This window comes from Hydractinia symbiolongicarpus, chromosome 4 (assembly GCF_029227915.1).
Source record: "Hydractinia symbiolongicarpus strain clone_291-10 chromosome 4, HSymV2.1, whole genome shotgun sequence".
Lineage (NCBI taxonomy): Eukaryota > Metazoa > Cnidaria > Hydrozoa > Anthoathecata > Hydractiniidae > Hydractinia > Hydractinia symbiolongicarpus.
The window spans coordinates 18,296,225-18,317,371 of NC_079878.1; the positions used below are offsets into that span (position 1 = coordinate 18,296,225).

Genomic DNA, 21,147 nt, shown 5'->3' on the forward strand with positions numbered 1-21,147 from the left:
ACCTGGGTCTTGCCCATTTCAACGCCTACTAGGTGCTCGCTGAACCTGCTTCCGCCCTTCAAATTTGGTTTCATTACGAGTTTCGTATACTTGTCCTCGTTTGTGACCAGCTGAATATTGCGGTGATTGCGTATATTTTCCATGGTCTTTCCGAACACCGAGAGATTCATGAGTTTGTAGAAATCCTTCTCAAACTCGTTCTTCGCATTTGTTCTCAAATCAGTGTTGTGATCAATATACCCCTTCAACCACGCCCTCTGGTTAAACCGGATGACCCTGCATACTTTCTTCAATTCAAGTCCATGTTTTATAGCCTCATTTAATGCCCTGATGTGCACCACATATCTACGCTTGTCCCAAATTTGGTACCAGTTTCTCTACCCTATGGGCCATCTTGCGCTCGGGTAGGAACGGCAACTCGTTATGCTTGTCGTGTAGTCTCTCCGGGTAATCAATATCAACCTCCAGGATATACCCATGCCTATTATCCTCAACGAGCTTCCCGATCCACCTTTCGGTAAAGGCCGCGATACCCATTTGAAACCATTCGTGGGTAGGTCTTGACACGTCGCCCGGCCGTACAGGTTGTTGGCATCCAGATACTGCAGGTAGGATGATTCAACCTCCGGGTTATACTGGTCTCCCATGTACTTGTTATTAGCCCTGGCATAGAGATGTACGGATTGGTTTATACCTCCTCTTATACCTTTTTCGAACATCAATAGCATTTCGGGGTCTGTAAGGAGCTCTAGCCTTATCCCCGTAAATTTCAGTGCTGCTTTCCAGGCGAGACCGGGTGCACTAAAGAAGTGTGTGGGATCAAGCTTGTAGTTCGTCAAGCACACGTCCCGAAATGTCTCAAAGACGTCGGCTAATAGCAGGACGTCTGTGGTCAGGTAGATGTCATGGTAGTCCCCCATGGTGACGTTATCACCCTCTGGGGTAATGACATTCCATACCTTTTTGGCATATTCATAATCATTATCGCTGATCCCCTTCATATTCAGCTTGCTGTAGAAATCCTTCTTGGGAGGTAGCTCCGACTCCTTAAATCGCTGCCATCCATCCATGTATTCATACGGATACACGCCTTTTCGAAGCATCAGCCTGAAGGTATCATCTTTGTCGATGAACCTTGCCATGGATGGTACGTTTGCCTTTACCCAGTCTCGATTAAGCTGCTTCGTTGTATTTGAGTCTCAATTTTTACACCTGAATTTTCCCATGTATTCGGCGTCTATGCCCTGGAATTCCAGGCAAGTATCTGCACACTGCTTGCATTTCATACCGGCGGCGTTTGTACCAATGAGGTTACTTGCCAACTTGTCTAACGATGATGCCATAAATCGACAACTATCGATGAACCGTATCTCTATTGTCTTGTACTTTTTCCCATCACCGTATCCTATCCCTCCAAGGGGTACCTTGATTTTCACGTTGAAACTGATATATTTTTCAACATTTTTGCAAAACAGCCGAAGTCCTGAGTGTCGTACTTCTCACCCAGTTCCCGGATAAACAGATGGGCATCATACCCAGAAAGGTTATGGAAGATGACAGGGATGTGGCTAGGTATCTTATATTTGAGATTACAGCTGTTATGGGCTGCACCTCTATACCGTCCCTTGTAGTGACAATGGTCCCAAACTTTCCGGTTATTCTCATAGTCATCCAAGGCCCCGTTGTTTTTTTTCGAGGTATCACTACCTAGGAGCCGTGATAGACTTTTGACGGCTGTATAGTGGGTCTTTTTGTCATCTGTTATAAGCAACAGATTACCCTGTTTGTTGCGCTTAATGTTATACCCAGATCGACGTAGATCGGGGTTATTCTTTTCAAACTTGGAAATGTCCTTGATACTTGTAGGGAACTCCATACCTTCCCACTTATAAAGGTCCACGTAAGGCTTCATCTGAGATATTCGATTTGGATTCCTCCCTATCTCCCAATGATGTAAGGATGCTATTATACTCCACCTGAAACACTCCTCGTCTTCATTTACCGGGTTAATAACGGCCTTTTTTGAGGAGATCCATTTAGGTAGTTCGATGTACGATGAACCCCTTGTTAGACTCAATTTGTGGAAGTCTGCATCGAGGTATAGTGTTCTACTAATTGTAAAACCACTTTGGGGTAGTGCTGGATGTTCCACACCTGTTTTGATTTGAGCAAACATCCTATCTAGCATATCGTCTACGTCGCTACCCTGGAATACTGATGCCATATTACTATGACCGTACGTAATTGTTTCACATTATATGAATCCATTACTTTATTTAACGTCGTCGGGAGATTTCATTCTGCTCAAAACTAACACAGTTATTTCTCCTCTTTATTGCGCATGCGTTGATTATTAGGGAATTGTGCTAGAAATTTTTAGACTCCTATTCTGAATACTTTGATGACGTCACTGCACTGCATTGAATATTAGGGAATAACCATGGATATGCATTGATTATTAGGGACTTATCCCGTGATAGGCACTGCATGGTACTGGATGAGCGGGGATCAGTTGTGCTTGACTGTGGCGTGCGCGTATGCGCGACTGTGCCAGAACATACATTTCCCTATCTCTAAAATGTATTGGATCAAGTACTTTTAACAAACGGTTGCAGATATTAGGATTTGAAGGTTTTTTGATGACGTCATCAACCCGTCCATTCCGAAACGGATTTGGGGACCCAGGTTTGGGAAAATTACCCAAATTGGTCCCTGGTGGTCCCTAGTTACCCACGCGGTGAAAAATCATTGACGTCACCACCTCGTTTTCAAGTTATTTAGCCTCAAAGTTTTGAGTGCACTGTAATGGCTTCATTAATTTAATATAGGATATTGACCTTCAAGTAGTGTTATTTTTGTCGCGTCGTAACGTCAGAAAATTTAACATATTAGACATACATTTTTCAAAGAAAAATGAGCACATCCACTTTGCCTGTTACAGACACACGGAACTGGCGTATTATTATATAGACTAGCCGTTAACCCGTGGAAAAATCCACGGGGTCGCCCGTCCTTTATATATCGCATTTCGTGTTTCCATAACAGGACGCGGCTTTCGCGGACAGACAGACAGAATACGGGTATTATTAAAGAGACTAGATGAATTCCCGTGAAAGAATCCACTGAATCTTTCATTAAACCGATGTAAGGGATAACAAACAAAAACATACAACACATTTCAACCTCGACCCTGGGGTCTTTGCGTCTTTTATAACGGGTTGGCAAAAAAAGAAAAAAGCCCTGCGATTGAGGTTGCTCACAATCTGTATTATTCTACGTTTATAACCGCTAAAACAAAACGTCTAAAGATATAAGCATGTGCAACAACAACAACAAAATTATATCAAATAAAAAAGGAAAATGTCCAAAAAAATCAAAGCTGTCTAACAACCGTTACGTAGAAAGCGAGATACGCTAAAACTATACTTTTTTGCCATTCCAGAAGTACACCAGGGAAAAAAACAATACCAAACATTAAAAAAATCCAACATTCTTGGTTAAGTTTTACAAATTCAGCTATACAGTTATGCTCAAAATATAAGAAATTAATATTTGAAAACACATAAAAGAGAAAAATAAAAATTTAAACCATTCGGTATTTTGTATATCTACCTGAATATTTCAATCCAAAATAATAAAAGAACAGTTTGCCTTACAGACCAAAACTTATAATCCAGAAAATCATGCTTAAAATCAAAGAAGATAACAATGTAGCGTTTTCGAATTTTAGAATCGAATATAACGATCGTAACGTAACAGATGTAAACATTAATTTAAGTTTGGGTTTTACGCTTAAGTTTTTTATAACGACAACAACACTGAATCACAGTCTGTAGTGTTAAAAACAGTAACAACGGAAAAATTACTTTTTACAGTTGATGTAAATTCTGCACGCTGTTTTTACAAGAATAGTGTGAACATCGAGCCTTGATGTTCTTCGCTTTTTTGAGAAATGCTATCCTTTATAATGCCTTAAAATAAAGCATGCTATAAGTTGCTATAGCTATTGGCAAATTCTTTTTATATTTAAAACTAAAATCGAGATTGGACATATACTTACAATATATATTATACAAAACACAAAATTGCAAAAAGTACAAATAAGCTTTATGCTAACCTCGTGATAAGTAAACATTGTCATGCCTTGTTCAAAATATCATATCATATCATCTATAATGAATAGGCTTTCTTCACCCGCTAAAAGCTTCGACAGTTGTTCTATCCAGCAAAAGAGTTGATCTCGTGGATCAATAAGGAATACATATGGACCTCTCCAAAGTGAAGATCTTTCCAAGTAAGTCTTGTTCCAGCGGATGGTGGGGCAGAGTATAACGATATTGTGGAATTGTCCTCTGTACTCATTCTCAAGCAGGTCCAGAACTCTTTGAGTTTTACCACACGACGTAGGCTCGGTAAAAATTGTAGTGCACGGATCTTTAACGATGTCTAGAGTCATTTATCCTTCGTGTATACCATTTGGTATGCACGAAATTTGCATGTGCTTACTTCTTCGGGACTATACTCGCTGGCAACCATCCTTTACTCACTGCCATTTCACGACTTCCTCGTCTAGCTGTAAAATAGGCCACCATCTTCATAACATCATTCGTGTCGAGTTTTGTGCTGGGACTCGAGATCCCTAAAAATCGCTTACCGATCATTGCGTATGCAAATGTGAACGCAAGGTCAACGACACTTTCGTACACCATGTCTATAATCTAGAGATGTGGGGTAACATTCGAACTCATTGTTTATTATAGGTCTATCGCATATGAAAAATATCAATATCTGCCTTAGGCTGCTGCCTAACGCTTGGTTGCTGAGCCACTGCAGGAAGCTCTTTGGTAACCGCGGATTTTTTACGAGTAAAATAGTAGGCACCTCCGATACATGCGAGGATAATAAGGCTTCCAGCGCCATATATATATACCCACTTCCCATGAACTTGGAGGAACCTGCCACAGGTACCTGACTCTCTTGTGAAGTACCTTTGTCCATTTTCTTCTTCAAGTCAGCCTTGTTCTTACGATTCCATTCCGCAATTCTCTTCCCAGCAGCAACACGGCCCTCGTTTTTCTTGGTAATTACTTGATTAGTTTCCTCAGTCATTTTCTTATAACTCCAACGAGTTATAAAATCACTTCTTTTTTACATTAAGAACGAGGGATAGCCCCTGTTCCTCAAGTATCTCCATAGTCTCTTTTTTCCCTGTTATTATAGCCTCAGGAGTATTTAAATCTCTCTCAAAGTATCGCAGGAACTCTCTAAACGTTATGGGTTCTATCTTGGATGAAGCTATTCCGAGCTTCCTCTCTCTCATCAGTGCAGCTAGTCTGTGACCTTGTGCAACCCTTCCCGAGTGCTTTTTGTGCACTTCAACAATTTTTTCAACGGTCTCTGTTTGTTGTTTTTGTTGATTGATAATAATACTACACGCGCTGCTCATCTTTTTGTTGCTCTTCATCAACCTTTTCTTTAACTACCTTGGACGCTGAGAGCTGGGTGTGATTAATCGTGTGCGCCGCAACTAAAAGAGGCGCTAAAAATTTTCCGAACGTCGTGTAGACGAGGATACCTAAATCAGCCATACTTTCGCGGATTATGGGGTCATTTTCAATATCTCTCCTCAAACCTTCAGGGCTATCGAGGGTTACCACGTTGCCTATAGCCTTCGTGTATAAGCTAATAGCGTGACACGAAAGAGCTCTGGCAGTACTCTGCCCCTTTTCAACCAACTCTCGTTCAGTAAAATCATTATAAATTTTTTCGATAACCTCAGGTGATGCTTTGTCCAGGAATGCCTCAGTACATTTTTTCGGTAAAAGATGTGGCTTCGATTTTGAGAATCTGGCGCTTATCTATGGGTTGCTGAGGCGCTTCTGGTGTATTGGCAATATCGTCAAATATTTCTGCTAATGAAGACATTCTATTTATTATATAGCGGTACCTATAGATGAATGTAAGTGTCAATATATATGGGAGCAATATCGCGATCAGTAGCAATAATTCCATTTTATTTCTCCTTCAACATATAATGACCTCGGGCAAGCGTTGTTATTTAATCCGCCTGAATGATCCGCTTATCATCAGCGGTATTAAGGGCAATTTTATTCACCTCCTGTGTGTATAAATTATGGCCTTTGTTCTGTATACAGCGCCAAGTTTTGTTAATATCGATGCCTTCCCTCAGACAGTGCTCATAGGCCTCGAAGGTTTTACATTTCTTTGTGACAGCTTTTTTTACCCCTATGGCCTTACGATCACCCCCCCTTTAGTTAAGGCTTTATAGGCGTAAGCTTTCGGTCTCAAAGTTATAAAGGAAGTCATTATCTTACCACCTAGCTCATCCTTCATCAAGCCTACGACTTTTTTGTTCTTCCCAATGGGGAGAGGCCTACCATCATCTTTGCTATAAGCACTTGTGTCAAAACGTGCCTACACATCATCGGCAATATCCCGATAAAAATCTTCCGTTCTTATGTGGTAAATGAAGCTATCCGTATCCATATAACACAGTTGTATTTTACTGAAATTCGTACATCACGGTCTTTGACTGGTCTAAAATAGCTTGGCCAATGTACACGGGCTTGTTCATTTTGATACTAATCTTACCCATCTCCACACCCATGAGGTGACTGCTAAAGTAGTTTCCATCCTTGAAATTGGGCTTCATTACGAGCTTCGTATATGCGGCTTCTTTGGTGACTAGCTTGATGTTCCGATGGTTCCTGATGTTCTCCATCGTTTTTCCGAACACCGCCAGATTCATTAACTTGTAAAAATCTTTCTCGAACTCGTTTTTGGCGGCTGTCCTTAGCATGGTATTGTGTTCGATATAGTCCCGGAGCCAGGCACTATGTTGAAACTGAATAGCGCGGTGCACCTTTTTAAGCTCGAGCCCGTGTTTCAGGGCTTGATGTAGAGCTCCGATGTGTACCACGTATTTCCGCTTATGTTCGAGATTAGGGATCAATTTTTCAACCCTGTATACCACCCTACGCTCCGGCATGAAGGGTAGTTCATTATGTTTATCGTGGAGTTCCTTTGGGTAATCAATATCTACCTCCAGGAGGTACCCATGCTTATTATCTGATACCAGCTTCATTTGATACCCATTTGAAGCCATGTGTTGGTAGAGGCTGTTGCATAACCCAGTTATATAGGTTGTTGGCATCGAGATACTGTAAGTATGACGCATCAACCTCTGGATCATATTGGTCCCCCATATATTTGTTGTTCGCTCTCGCGTACCGGTGTGCAGACTGTGTAATACCACCCCGTATTCCGCGTTCTACCATCAGGAGCATGTCAGGATCCGTCAGTAGCTCAAGCTGTACACCCGTGTACTTGAGTGCTGCTTTCCAGGCCAGGCCTGGAGCGCTGTAGAAATTAGCGGGATCGAGCTTGTAGTTAGTATGACACACACATCTAAAGTTTTAAAAAATATCAGTTAATAGGAGGACATCCATCACTAAATAAGCATCGTGGTAGTCACCCATGGTAGTATCTGTGCCCTTTGGAGTAATAGCATTCCACACTTTTTGTTGCATGTTCATAGTCGTTGTCACTGATACCCTTCATATTAAGGGTACTATAGAAGACCTCCTTCGATGGTAGCTCAGTCTCCTCGAATCTTCGCCAACCATTCATGTATTCGTATGGGTATATGCCTTTCTTAAGCATGAGCCGGAATAACTCATCATCGCTAAAGTAGTAGCTCATGACTGGTGTATTGGTCTTAACTCGATCCTTATCTAACTGCGTCGAGGTATTTGATTCACAACTGCTGCACCAAAAGCTTGCTATATACTCATCATCAATGTTCTTAAATTCCAAGCATGTATCAGCGCACTGCTGGCATTTCATGCCTGCCGTGTTCGTACCAATAAGATTAGATGCCAATTTCTCCAATGAGGATGCCATAAACCGACAGCTGTCTATAAATCTTATTTCGATCTTTTTGTGAAATTCACCATCGCCATATCCCATGCCTGCAATGGGTACATTGATTTTCACATTAAATGATATGTACTTCTCGGTATTCTCGGCTATGCAACCGATATCCTGAGTATCATATTTCTCCACAATTCGCGGGTAAATAAGTGAGCATCGTGCCCTGATAGGTTGTGAAATATGACTGGTACATGGTTTGGTATCCTGTATTTAAGATTGCAGGTATTATGGGCTTGCTCCTCGATATAAGCCTGTGTAATGGCAGTGGTCTCGAACTTTACGATTTTCATCGTTGAATGGCTTCATGCATGTGTGGCAACTAGTGGCGGAGTCGTGCTCCCTTTTTAGTACCTCCGTTAATGGTATCATATCGTGTTGAGGGTATGTGTTGTAGATTCGCTTTACCTCATCCTCTAGATGATCAACGAACTTCTTCACACAGTCTTCACCCCTGTAGACTGCTAGTGGATCTGGCACGGACCCGTAAGCAAAGGTACTATATGTTGCCCAGACGCATGGTTCATGCTTATTCAACGTCTTAGTCTTAGTATCCCAAGCATTTTCTTTCATCGGAATAAATAGGCTTTCAAAATCCGCATATATAACGAATGGTACTTTGAATTGCTGCTGACCATCTTGATAATATAACCATTTTTCTTTTTCACTCGGCATCGTTATCTTTACCGTCATTATCTTTGCAGTAGGTATAGTGATTGTCTCTGGATTGCGTTGTTTGAAACCCCTGCAAGCAATTCAGACAAAAATGCATTTTTCCGTGGTTCTTCGATATCTCGCTACCCAATAATCTCGAAATATTTTTGACGGTTGTATAATGATTTTTCTTATTATCAGTAAGCAATAACAGATTAGCCTGCTTCTCTCTTTCATTAAATGTCGATCGGCGCAGGATATTAAAAGTCTTCCCTGTCATGTAAAAGACGTTCACCGCGATGTCTGGGTTGTTCTTTTCAAACTTGGAGATATCCTTGATGCTTGTTGGAAACTCAATGCCCTGCCAGTTATATCGATCCACATATGGTCGAAGCTTGCTTATACGTTCTGGGTGAATGTCAATATCTTCATTATGCAACGCTGCAATCTCAGCCCATCGGAAGCATTCTTGATCGTTGTTATTTGGATTGATGATAGCCTTCTTCATTGCGATCCATCTGGGTGTTTTGATATACGAGGAACCTCTCGTTAGCTTTAGTTTATGAAAGTCCACGTCGAGATGTAGGATGCGGCCGATACTAAAACCACTCTTGGGCAGCGTGGGATTCTCCACATGCGTTCTGATTTGTGCGAACATTGTATCCATCACTTCATCAACGATTGTGCCCTGAAATACTGATGTCATATTGCTATGAAATACCTTATCAACCTCGATAAACTCGTAGGTACCATCGATTTGTTTTTTCCATAGTATTCATAGAGAGCACTGTATCTTTGCAGATCCCATTTGTTCCAATTGGTTCTTTATCAAATTTTTTACATGTGATCGTATCATATCAAGATATCCATCAATATCTGTTCCATCTATGCCAGCTATGCGGAAACTCCTGAATGTTTTATGTAATGCATGCTTATGCTCCCGAGGCGTAAAATCTTGATTAGGTTGCTCTGTAGCATGATCCTCGATTGCCTCTTGCTCAACCTAGTCATGAAGCGTTGCAACCATGACCCTGTTGTAGAGTTTCATCACATTGTTTTTGAACGTGTTATATGCGCTATTGACACCCTTCTTTATAGACTCTGACACATAGTTCACTAACCAATCAGACCACTCTCGCAGTTTACTTTTTACCAATGGACAGGTCTTCAAAATCTCTTGGAGCTCGAAGATGTTCATGGCCTCTGGTGTTGGTAGAATAGTACATAGGTACATACTCTGTGGGAGTTGGTGCTGTAGTGGCTTCTAATAAAGAAACAAGGTTTGGTTTGCGTAGCCTATAGTATCCATGTAGACCCCGCGCCTTCGCAATAGATCTCAATTCTATAACAGTTTTATCCATTTATTATAAAATTTTTTGATTCCAACTAACAATTTTTCTAAGTTTATTAATTTTTACTTATATTCTGTATACGCTATTGCGCATGACGTCACATGATTTCGTTTATATGATTATGTGTTAGTATTTAATATATCTATTATTTCATATTATTTTGTGTTGGCAGATGACGTCATGTATGTCTGATATATATATATATTATTATGTGTTAGTTATTAGCATTTCATATTATTTTGTGTTGGTTACTAATGGGTGACTTATGGAATTTCCCAATATGTGCGTGCGCTGTCCTAGAACGAACATTTCTCTATCTCTTCTGTGGCTTCTGAGCGGAATCGGCGATTAAGGTCACGGGGGTAAATTATTATTAAAAATGGCGCATTAAAATAATGAATTCATTTTATTCACTTAATTTATTATTTGAATTAGAGGTATATCAATTAAATTAATTAAATTATGTAAGGAAATAATTAATTTTTGAATTTCCGCGCCCGAAGGCGTAGGAAATTCTTTGAAACCGTCGTTTTTTCTTTTGGAGCATTTTTTGAGAAAAAATCGACCCTGGGATTTCACGTTCCTCTGATTTTTTGTTACCTAAATGTCATTTTACGCCAAAATTGGTTCAAAAATTAAAACTACTTTATTTTCCACAATATTTGGCACAGTTAACAAAAAAAGTATACTGAACATGATGGTGACATCAAAATTTCGATTTTTTGGCCCCCTTAAATGTCATTTTAGGCCAAAATTTGTCCAAAAATTAAAACTACTTTATTTTCCACAAAATTTGGCACAGTTAACAAAAAAAGTATGCTGAACATGATGGTGACATCAAAATTTCGATTTTTGGCCACCTAAATCTCATTTTAGCAAAAATTGGTCCAAAAATTAAAACTACTTTATTTTCGACAAAATTTTGCACAGATCACAAAAAAATATGCTGAACATGATGGTGACATCAAAATTTTGATTTTTTGCCACCTGAAATGTCATTTTAGGCCAAAATTGGTCCAAAAATTTAAAACTACTTTATTTTCGACAAAATTTGGCACAGTTAATAGAAAAAATATGCTGAACATGATGGTGGCATCAAAATTTTGATTTTTTGCCACCTGAAATGTCATTTTAGGCCAAAATTGGTCCAAAAATTTAAACTACTTTATTTTCGACAAAATTTGGCACAGTTAATAAAAAAAGTATGCTGAACATGATGGTGGCATCAAAATCTTGTTTTTTTGTCAACTAAATGCCGTTTAAGACCATAAACGTTTCAACCATGAATGATAGGCTATAATTTTTGTTCGCAATTTCTTTTAAAGTGTGAGTTTATTTTGACACGTTTCGTTTTGTTTGCGTTTGTTGTAAGATGTAATGTCACTTGTGTGTTTTATCTTCAGAGCTTCAAGCACCAAACCTCTTCGAATGTTTGGCACGATAACAACGAATTAGCAGGTTGTCATCAAATATTTTGGTAGCGAGCGGAAATTCTTAGAGCCCCCAGGGCTTCTTGTTGTAATTTATTTTGACCAATAATAAAATTTTGACCAATAATAAAATTTACAATTAAACAACCCCCTGGTTTCTAAAAATTTCTAAAGGTCAAAAAAATGTCGCTAACCCTTTTGAACACACAAAATACGGCTATTATTGTAGAGACTAGCCGGGAAACCCGGCGTCGAATCGCCGGGATGAGCCACAAGTAACTGTTGTTGAACGCCCTAAGGAGCGCTTAAAAAGAACTGCAAACTGTGCGACACAGTCAGGTGGAGCGCTTAAGTACAGGTATGCAGTATGTCGTAAATCAAGTGAAGCGCACACACCATTATAGTGTTGCGACTGCAACATATTTTTCAAAAAAAAACTTTCTAAATAAATAATAAATCTAAATAAATAATAAATAACAAAGGCTGAAATAAAAACACAGTTTACAACCGTTGTGACTCCGTCATAGCAAAAACAATCGGCCAATATTATTTCATTTTGCGGAATAAGTTTTTGTAAAAGTTAAAAAATTAATCGTGACACCGGACTGGGCGCTTAGTACAGTTAAACGGTGTTACACAGGTGTATAGGGATAATACCCTGTTGAAAAAAACTTTCTTGCAGGCTCTGTTTAAAAGAAAACACAAGAACAGTCCTTCGCTAGCACAGGGCTAAGCGGTTAGTCCAGGTAAAGATTGCTCCACATTCGTACAGGCGTGATTCCCAAGAAAGTTTAAAAATTAATTGTCACAGTGGGCTGACCCGCATAGGCGTAATAGCCTTTTCTAAAAAACAGGCTATTGTTAACACTGAGCTAACTGCTTAGTACAGTTAAACAGACTTGAACAGTACCCTTCTCCAAAAAAACTTTATCACAACTTCGGTTAAAATGACAACACAGGAAACAGCCTGTCGTTACCTCCAGCTAAACCAATTGCTCAGCTATTTTATTTGCAAAAAAAGTTTTAAGGAAAATAATTAAAGATGTAGCTACCTAGCTAAACTGCATTTAGCATAAAATTTATTGCTGAGAATATTGCCATATTTATTGATAGCCAAACTTAATTTTTATACTCTCACTTTTTAGGTAAATATATGAGCTAGCTAAGTGGATACATCCTCGACATAAAAATAAATGTTGGGTTGGAGAAAAACCTCCTATACCAAACAAAATTAGTAAAAAGTAAGGCTATTAGCTAATAGAATATTCGTTTCTAGCCAAAAATCCTAAAACTGGTGCGTTTAAGATCTGTACGTAGCTAAAAAACGTGACAATATATTTATCTTAACACTTTAGAACATACAAAAAACCAATGTTACGAAAATAAAAAGCCTATAAAAGACAAAAAGGTGAAACAGACTTACAAACAGCACTGACCACCATTACTTTAAAAACTAAAATAGCCATCATGTTTCGGTCCTCATGTTTCTTCGTTTGCCCAGGCCGCGAAAGTCTTGGATTGATTTTTCAAAGAGAGTCAAGCGTTTTGATTAGTGTATTGTGTGCGAGCGGTCAAAACAAAGTAAAACTATCAGTAAAATGTCCCATTTGTTTTCTGTAGCTCCTAAGCGAAAACGGCGATTGAGGTCACGGGGGTAATTATTATTAAAAATAGCGTATTAAAATAACGCATTTATTTTTATCACTAAATTTATTTTTCTTACTGATGGTAATAAATTGAAGTAATTAAATTAATTACAGAAATAAATTAATTTTAAAATTTATTTCAATTAATAATAAGATTTGCGATTAAACAACCCCCTGGTTTCTAAAAATTGCCGAAAGGTCAAAGTAATATCGGTAACCCTTTTGAACAGACAAAATACGGCTATATTATAGAGATTAAGAACTAAAATTTTCGGCGGAAAAACTTTCGGACACAATTTTTTATTTCAGCGGGAAAATTTTCGGTCAACATGAAGTCAAAAAATGTGTGGGTAAGTTTGAATGAATTTTAACCAAATTTTAAAGTAATGATTATGGGAAATGACACAAAAAAAGGCTAGAAGTATTTAAAGTGTACATTTATTCCATCAAGATCTAAAAAAGGTCTTCAGGATCCAACTTTATAGATAGAGCCTGCATTGTTTTTGATTTTCTGATTACCCTATATATAACTTTTAGCACTAGTCCTTTTAAAAAAAAAATTAGAAAAAACAAAATTTTCGGACAAAAAAAAATCTGAAAGTTTTTCCGTCCAAAAATTTTCTTTTCTAATATAAACAAAAAAGATCATAGACTGAGAGTCCGGTTGGACAGCAAGAGAAGTGAGAAACCATAAATATTATAAACAGAAATACTCGTATCAGTAGTATTTCTTATCAGCTTCAAGAAATATGGTTACCCGAACTTTGGAAAGCGAATATTTAGAAAAAGTGCAGAAATCGTTCGAGACAAACGTAACTGAAAGCGAACTTTTATAAAAAGGAAAGATTTTAATCATCTATTGCTTTCATCTAGCTGTCCAAACGTAGCCTAGAATAAACTCGCTTGTTTATAAAATGATAATATTTATATTATTCAATAAATAGACACGTTAAAGTTCTGGGAATATCTTTAAACACAAGATTATGGAACGTCGTGGGAAATCTTTCTAATGATCTACTGTGTAATCTGTGAAAGCCGTTGACAGCAGCACTGGATTATTTATATTCTGTTTTCCATTTTTTAGACACGTTGTGCATTATTACAGTGGTGGGGATATTTGTGATATCACTGGCAAACCTAGAGTTGCGCAAGTATTGTTAATGTATGTTTTTTTAGTTTTCGCTCGTGGATTTCTTGTTTTAATTTATAGCACTATGCAGGCATTAATCATTGCAGGTCAATTTATCATCCCCTGTCTATATAATTATCGCCCTTCGGCAATAAACGCCCTGGGTGGTAAATTAGATGATCATTAACAGTAAAAGAGTTTTTCTCCTACGATCGCGTGCACTTTCTATTTTTTTAATTTTTAATATAACAAACTCAACACTTGCAAAATTAAGCAGTTAAAGGGTTTCCTCTAGAAATAGGAAACTGAAAGCATAAAAATTTAAACAGCATAATTTATACATATTGGCTTTAATCGAAAGTAATTAAATCTTAAAAGTATACTATCGTGTAGATTGTATTTCGTGTCACGTTTTTACACTTGATTTAGTAATTTAGTAATTTTTTTGTCTAAGGTGTATTCTTTTATATAATCAGTGTTCTTAATATGGTGCCTCACGTGCTCAGCACAATGTCTGTTTCATTTTGCGTTTAAATTTACGCTTATAACGCACGCAGTGCATCCTTGCACGCCGTTCTAAAAAACAGAAGAAACTAAGAGGAAGAAAAAGCTTTGCCCTCCTTCTGTTTAATCAGATAATATCAAATTTAAAGTATAATATTCCTGATACTACATTGCTAGATAACTGCTAGGTATATCATACCACACTGGTTTCTACTTCAGTTTGTGAAGCAATACCTAGCCTACTGAGCCTTATTCAGCCTACTAGCTAACTAGACCTATTCAGCCATGTGCAACCTTCGTATTCAGCTCAGCAATACCTTCTAAATCCCTTTAAAGCAACATGGCCACTGATATGTAAGTATTTGTTCATTCTGTACCGTGCTTTCTACGGTGATAAATTTTTCCTGTGTGTTTTCGTGTTTGTTGCCTCAAATTGTTATTAATTTGTGGAAAGTTGAAACTAACTCGGAACCCCACTTATTATCACATTAAGTCAGTTATGGGTTCCTTTAACATCGCGAAAATTAGTCTTCGCGAAAATTAATCAACTTAAAGTACCACCTTGAAACTTGTTTTATACTGTTTTTTCATTTTTTACCTCTGTATCTTTTTCACAGGTACATTATCTAAGAATATATAGGTGCTATTTTTTTCAAACCTGACATTCAAATCTGTATGCTCCAACTGCTTCAAGTGCTCCTAGTGACCGAACCAAGTGCTCCGATATTTTAATGACAAATAATGGTTTAGTAGTTGAAAATTATAGCTTCTTTTTTTTTTGCATAATTTTTGCATAATTAAGAAACCACGGCTCTTTGTAATCTGGCTGTTTCAAAAGCGAAAGTGCTAGCGCTTTTAGCCTTCAGTGAAGAAGAAAACGAAGAAGATAAACAAATGAAGAGTATATAACTGACCTAATTCTACCATTGGTTGCTGCAATTAGTTCTACCGACCGTGTCTATGCTGTTAGGATACCAGGATACTTTGAGACAGTAATACCCTTGTATACAGATCACGTTGAGTATCAGAGGCAATTATGTGTTGTTTGGTCCCAGTTATTATTGTTTGACCTTCTGGAAGTTCCATAATCAAAGTAGCTAATGGTTTAAACTTCTAAAAGGCATGGAAGGTGTGATTTGGGCGATAGATGGCACGCACATTAAAATATCAGGCCAATCTTTTGTAATGAGAATTATATTAACACAAAAGGCTTTTCCTCCATAATTCTTCAGGGAGTGTGCGATCATAACATGAGGCTTACAGACAGGATGGCCTGGTTCTGTACACGATGCAAGGTTTTCGACAATAGCGACCTTCTGCAACACATCAAGAGTGGCACTTTTATGGTTGGCGACGTAGCATACAAACTGGAAACATTTATGATGACATCTTATAAATGTATCAATGCTCTTGATTCTATCAAGAAAAAATATAATTACACCCAATCCGTAACACGCAATATCATAGAAAGAGCATTTGCATTATTAAAATCGCGTTTTCCTCGACTCAAGCTTGTTGATATCACTGACGTGAATTATATTTGCTCACTCATCATCGCCATATTGTCCATTCACAACTTTTGTATTGATGAAGATATTTGATTTAGGGAAAAAGAAGAATTTGACACGAGTCAAAAATCCGAGTCATTTATTGCAAGACGCGGCTGGTAAGAAAAATTTATGCGCAAACATGGACTTTCCTTACGCAGACGTACATCTGTTGACCAAAAAGATACACAACAGTTAATCAATCGGCTTGTTTCATATGTCATCTATGCTAGAAGAATACAAATGAGATGCAATTTTAAGCCTTCTCAAATCTATGAAATAGAGTGGCAAGATATGGTTGGAACTACAACCGTATCAACAGTAGGAAGGCGCTAAACGTCAAGTTTCAAACTTAAACCATAAATTTCGTGGGAAATGCGTCATTGCTTCTTCCGAGAATGGATGGTTGAAAACGCCATTAACCATTGAATTTGTTCAAAAAATTTTAGAATCGTTTTCTTTTGATCAACGCTTACTCGTTTGGGATAGTTATGAATCCCATATTAAACAAGTAGTAGAGATCTCAAAGCTAAAAAAAATGCATCGCTTATCATTCCTGGAGGTTGTACAAAGTATATTCAGGCTCCAGATGTTTCATGGAACAAGCCTTTTAAATCAACAGTAGCTGAAAAGTATGACGAATGGCTGTCCACTGCAGGAATAAATCGACTCACAGATGCAGGGAATTTAAAATCACCTGAGCGACGAGTTATTAAACAATGGATTTAAAGGTATGGAATGAGTTGACTCCGGAAATTATAGTCAAACCTTTCAAAGCATGTGCGCTAAATATTGCCGGCGATGGAAGCGAGGATGAAAGCATTTATTGTATTAAAGAAAAGCAACTATGTCGTGATGGTTTCGAATTGTTGAAAGAACAGCTAGACATACTTAACTAGCCTGATGTAAATCCATTTACCGTTTCGTGTGATGATCTTGACGTAAACGAAGCAACTCCGTCGTTTTTAATAATCGATCAAGATTGAGAGAAAGAATAGACATTGAAGTTTAAAAAATAATTATAATTATTCTTCTGTTATTTTACCTTATCACTGTTCTTTTGTTTTATTAAAAAAACAAGTTGAAATTATTTGGATGTCTTCTTGATTTATTAAAGGAGCCCTCTCGAATAAGCGCCCCTCTTTGAGAACCCAAAATTAAATGAGCACCCCGAGTAAATACGGTATTTGAAAACATTAGCAGGCTCGAATGTTAAAACCGCGAGGGTATTCTTTAAAATATTGCTTAAAATAGCAACGGGTGTTGTTTCTATGATTAATTTTTCTCAACTTTACGTTTAAAAGTATCCATGCCAATGCATTGCTAACAGCAGACAAATTTGTTTTTTTAGTTGCAAGAAAGGAATTGGGCAACAATTATCGATATACATGACCGAAAAATCTCCTTGTGTTTACACTGTGGGGGTAAGTTACCTGAAGCTTTTAAAACTTATTCCAGTACCCTGTGTGAGTATGGATGTGCATAACCTTAAAAAACATAATGTGACAGCCGGGAAGAGAGGGATAATTCTTATATCCAAAGCATGCTAAATATAGCATTAGCGGATGATGAAAGATCACATTGTCGACTTTGATTAATTGAATTTGATAACATGGATTAAGGTGTTTAAACCTTGATTGAATTGTGTGTTGCCTGTTAACTTTAAGAATCAATAGTTGATTTTATGCTGCAAGATTTTAGTTTTGGTGTGAAGCGCTCCCTTATCGGTTTCACTGTTTCTCGAATTTCCCGAGGTATATTCGGTTTTACTCCTAACTCAGAACAGAGAATCAGGAACTAGCTTCGACAAGGGTAACTACAACTTTTTATGTCCCTGCACCAAGTATGTACTTTTTCATGTACTTTTGTATATACCTTACAACCCCAGTTCGGTTTTGAAGTCATTAGTGTACATCAGGTACTGGTTAGTTTTGTTGTTGATATTTCGTGACTAATTTTATTATGCTTTTAGGTTGAATCTCCAATATTATGTCCACTTATAGCTAAAGCAAACGAATTTGGTTTATTTGAAACACCAGCATAATCTTCACATCGAATAGTTAATTAAATCGTTACGTCATAATTGGCCTCGATGGTGGAGCGGAATTTTTGATCGCAACATTTAAAGTGGCAGTAACTCTTGTTAAATTTAAAAAATATTACATTGCGTATTTAGTTAACTAAAGGTTTTTTTTTCAGAATATATATCCAATTTTTTCTATTACAACCCTCCTGTCATAATTTTATATTTTACAGCTATATTTCACCAAAAATATTCTATCTGATCCTTCTCTGTACGCTCAAAACGCCTTGAATAATTATTTCTGCCGAATATAGTTCCAGTATTACGCGCTTGTTAAGTTGAATTTCCCCTAAAAACGAAATGGAACGGAACGGACAATTGTAATTTTCACAATCTGATTGAGGGATAAAATTTTCCGTTCTGCTCCCAACTGAAAGTTAAAACAATTGAATCTTTTTTTTGCAGACAGGAAGGGAGAAATTTTTAAAACAAAAGAGCAACAATATGTATGATATACGTAAACTAGCTCGCATAATACAGACGTTGAAAGTCATACCAATTTTGAGCAACCAAAGATGGCGTTCAATGTTTACAATTGGTGCTACTGTATATATATATATGCAAGTATAGTTCCCAAACCGAAATAGACCGCTTAGTGAAATTTCTATATCTCCAGGAGAAATATGGAAAATTTGGAAAAGGAGACCAAGCAGTGTTATAAATGTTTAAAATCCCTCCCCTTAAATCAGTTCAAGTCAACGGGTAAAGGACTGACAAAAACATGCATTCCCTGCCTTGATCTTGGGAGGGTATCAAAAGGCAATGCCAAACGTCGTATCTACATGCAGCTCTTATACGAACTAATAATTATGCTACAGGATCATATCCAAGCCCAATTTAATGAGGGGTACGCGTGGGAAAATTATGAGAGACATGGTAATAACAAGGTGCGATTTAGATATGATGAAACTTTTAATCGCCCAACCTTTGCTGACGTCAATAATGCATTACGACGAGCACAATATGCATTAACAAATGGAGATCAAATGTTGTAGGATCTGTAAGTAAATATTAACGCTACACAAGTTTAAAATCAGGGGCAATAATCGAACCAAACCTGCATAGGTTGCCTGACTACAGCGAAGGAGAGGCGGGCTGTGTCAAATAGAGATATCGTTGAATACCGCGGGTTGGATCTCATAGCTATCGATCGGGAAATTCGGGGTGTTTAACAGGATGAAGACTATCTCATCCTGTATGATCTACTCACATACAGGATTATAAGTCAATATACTGAACTCATTGGGGATGGCCCGGAGAAGGCAAGGCTTGTTGAAAGGTATCACAATGCCCTGCGGTGCCTACGAGGCAAATTAAGGTATACTCCACCACCCCTCGAATACAAGGCTCGAGGGACTAAGCTCTGCCCTACATGTCGGGGATTATTGGAAAACAATCATGGGGGTGTATTGATTTGCTCTACATGTGCCGGGATATATCCGAAGGTTCATAATCGGAAGTGGAGCAACTATTAGTAAATGGATGTTATAGGAGTCCCGCATACGGCGATCTTTACAGGTCCGACGTCTGGCGGAAAAACACAACGCGTCCTAGACCTGTTGGAAAATGAATACAAGGGACACTATCACAATATAGTGATACTTTGCCCTACTCTACGGTGGAATAAGACATACCTAGAGAGGGGCTCACTTTGGAAGGATAGCTATGTGTTCCTGATAGACCCCGGAAATGAGCTTTTTGAATGGATTCGGAAACTGTTCTCATTATTGGCGGGTGAGGAGAGCCTTTTCGTGGTTGATGATTTGATATCTGACGAGAACCTCGATAAAAAAAGGCAGCCCTTGCTTGAATTAGCTATTTCGGGTAGACACAGAAAGCATAGCCCGTGGCTCTTTACCCAATCGCATACTGCCTTGCCCAAGAATCTGAGGAGGCAAAAGAAGGCCCTGTTTTTATGGTATCCACATGAAAGGTCAGATATGAGGCTAATTGACGAAAAGACGAACCTAATAACAGACTGGAACGAAATCAAAGTTGAGCTGAAAAAATCAAAACCTTCTTGCTTGTACGTAAAGCTTGAGCACCCCAGGGCTTGGAATATCATCGAATAAGCGCAATTTTTGTTTGCCCTTGGGGACAAACACAAATCAATATGGAAGGGAAATGTAGGTGGTCAAAATGCAAACACTTTTTATCTTTGGACGGTTTCAAGATCAAGCATAACGCTCAACCGACAAAATGGTGCATATGCTGCCTGGATAAAGCGAAGCGGTGGGGTGCCAACAACAAGTGCCCCTATCAAAGACGGAGGACAAGGTGTAGAGAGTGCGGCGGCGGAAGCGTCTGCCCCGAATGTAAAGAGTGCGACGGTATATAAATATGCCCCCATCAAAGGCGGAGGGCTTTTTGTAAACAGTGTGGTGGAAGTCAAAATTGCCTCCATCGACGGATAAGATCAATATGCAAAGACTGTGGGGGCGGAAGCATTTGCAGGCATGAAAAACAAAGGCAAAATTGTGCCATTTGCGACCCCTCTGGGCATCTGGCCGGTACCGTAAGAAACCAAACCCGCTACGCTCTAAAGGGAAACAAAGAGCTCAGCTCCCGGGAATATATCGGGTGTGATATCGCCACACTGCAGGCCCATATTGAGGACCAGTTTGTTGAGGGTATGACCTGGGACAACCATGGGGAGTGGCATATTGATCACAAAATACCAATTAAATATAATGAAAATGGCAATGCCCCATCGCTTGCAGAGGTTGCGAAAAGGCTACACTACACCAATTATTGCCTCAGGGTTCTGTGTTGGGCCCAATTATTTTTAATATATTTATGAATGATTTATTTTATTTTATTGTAAATAGTGACCTACATAATTACGCAGACGA

The 21,147-nt window shown here is 38.3% G+C and overlaps 1 protein-coding gene across 4 annotated transcripts in view; it reads left to right on the forward strand.

Annotated features, from left to right (window-relative positions):
• Nucleotides 1–18,439, forward strand: part of LOC130641625 (endoplasmic reticulum lectin 1-like) — a 78,360-nt gene extending 59,921 nt beyond the window's left edge. For 2 of the 4 annotated variants that reach the window (XM_057448500.1, XM_057448499.1), the window contains 3 exons: nucleotides 14,117–14,194; nucleotides 17,564–17,636; nucleotides 18,185–18,439. In XM_057448500.1, coding sequence (XP_057304483.1) covers nucleotides 14,117–14,194; nucleotides 17,564–17,636; nucleotides 18,185–18,256 — 223 coding nt within the window. In that variant the 3' untranslated portion in view covers nucleotides 18,257–18,439. Of the gene's footprint in view, nucleotides 1–11,359; nucleotides 12,027–14,116; nucleotides 14,195–17,563; nucleotides 17,637–18,184 lie in introns of those variants that run through there. The other 2 variants (XR_008982490.1, XM_057448501.1) reach the window with 2 other exon arrangements.
• The last annotated feature ends 2,708 nt before the right edge of the window (nucleotides 18,440–21,147 follow it).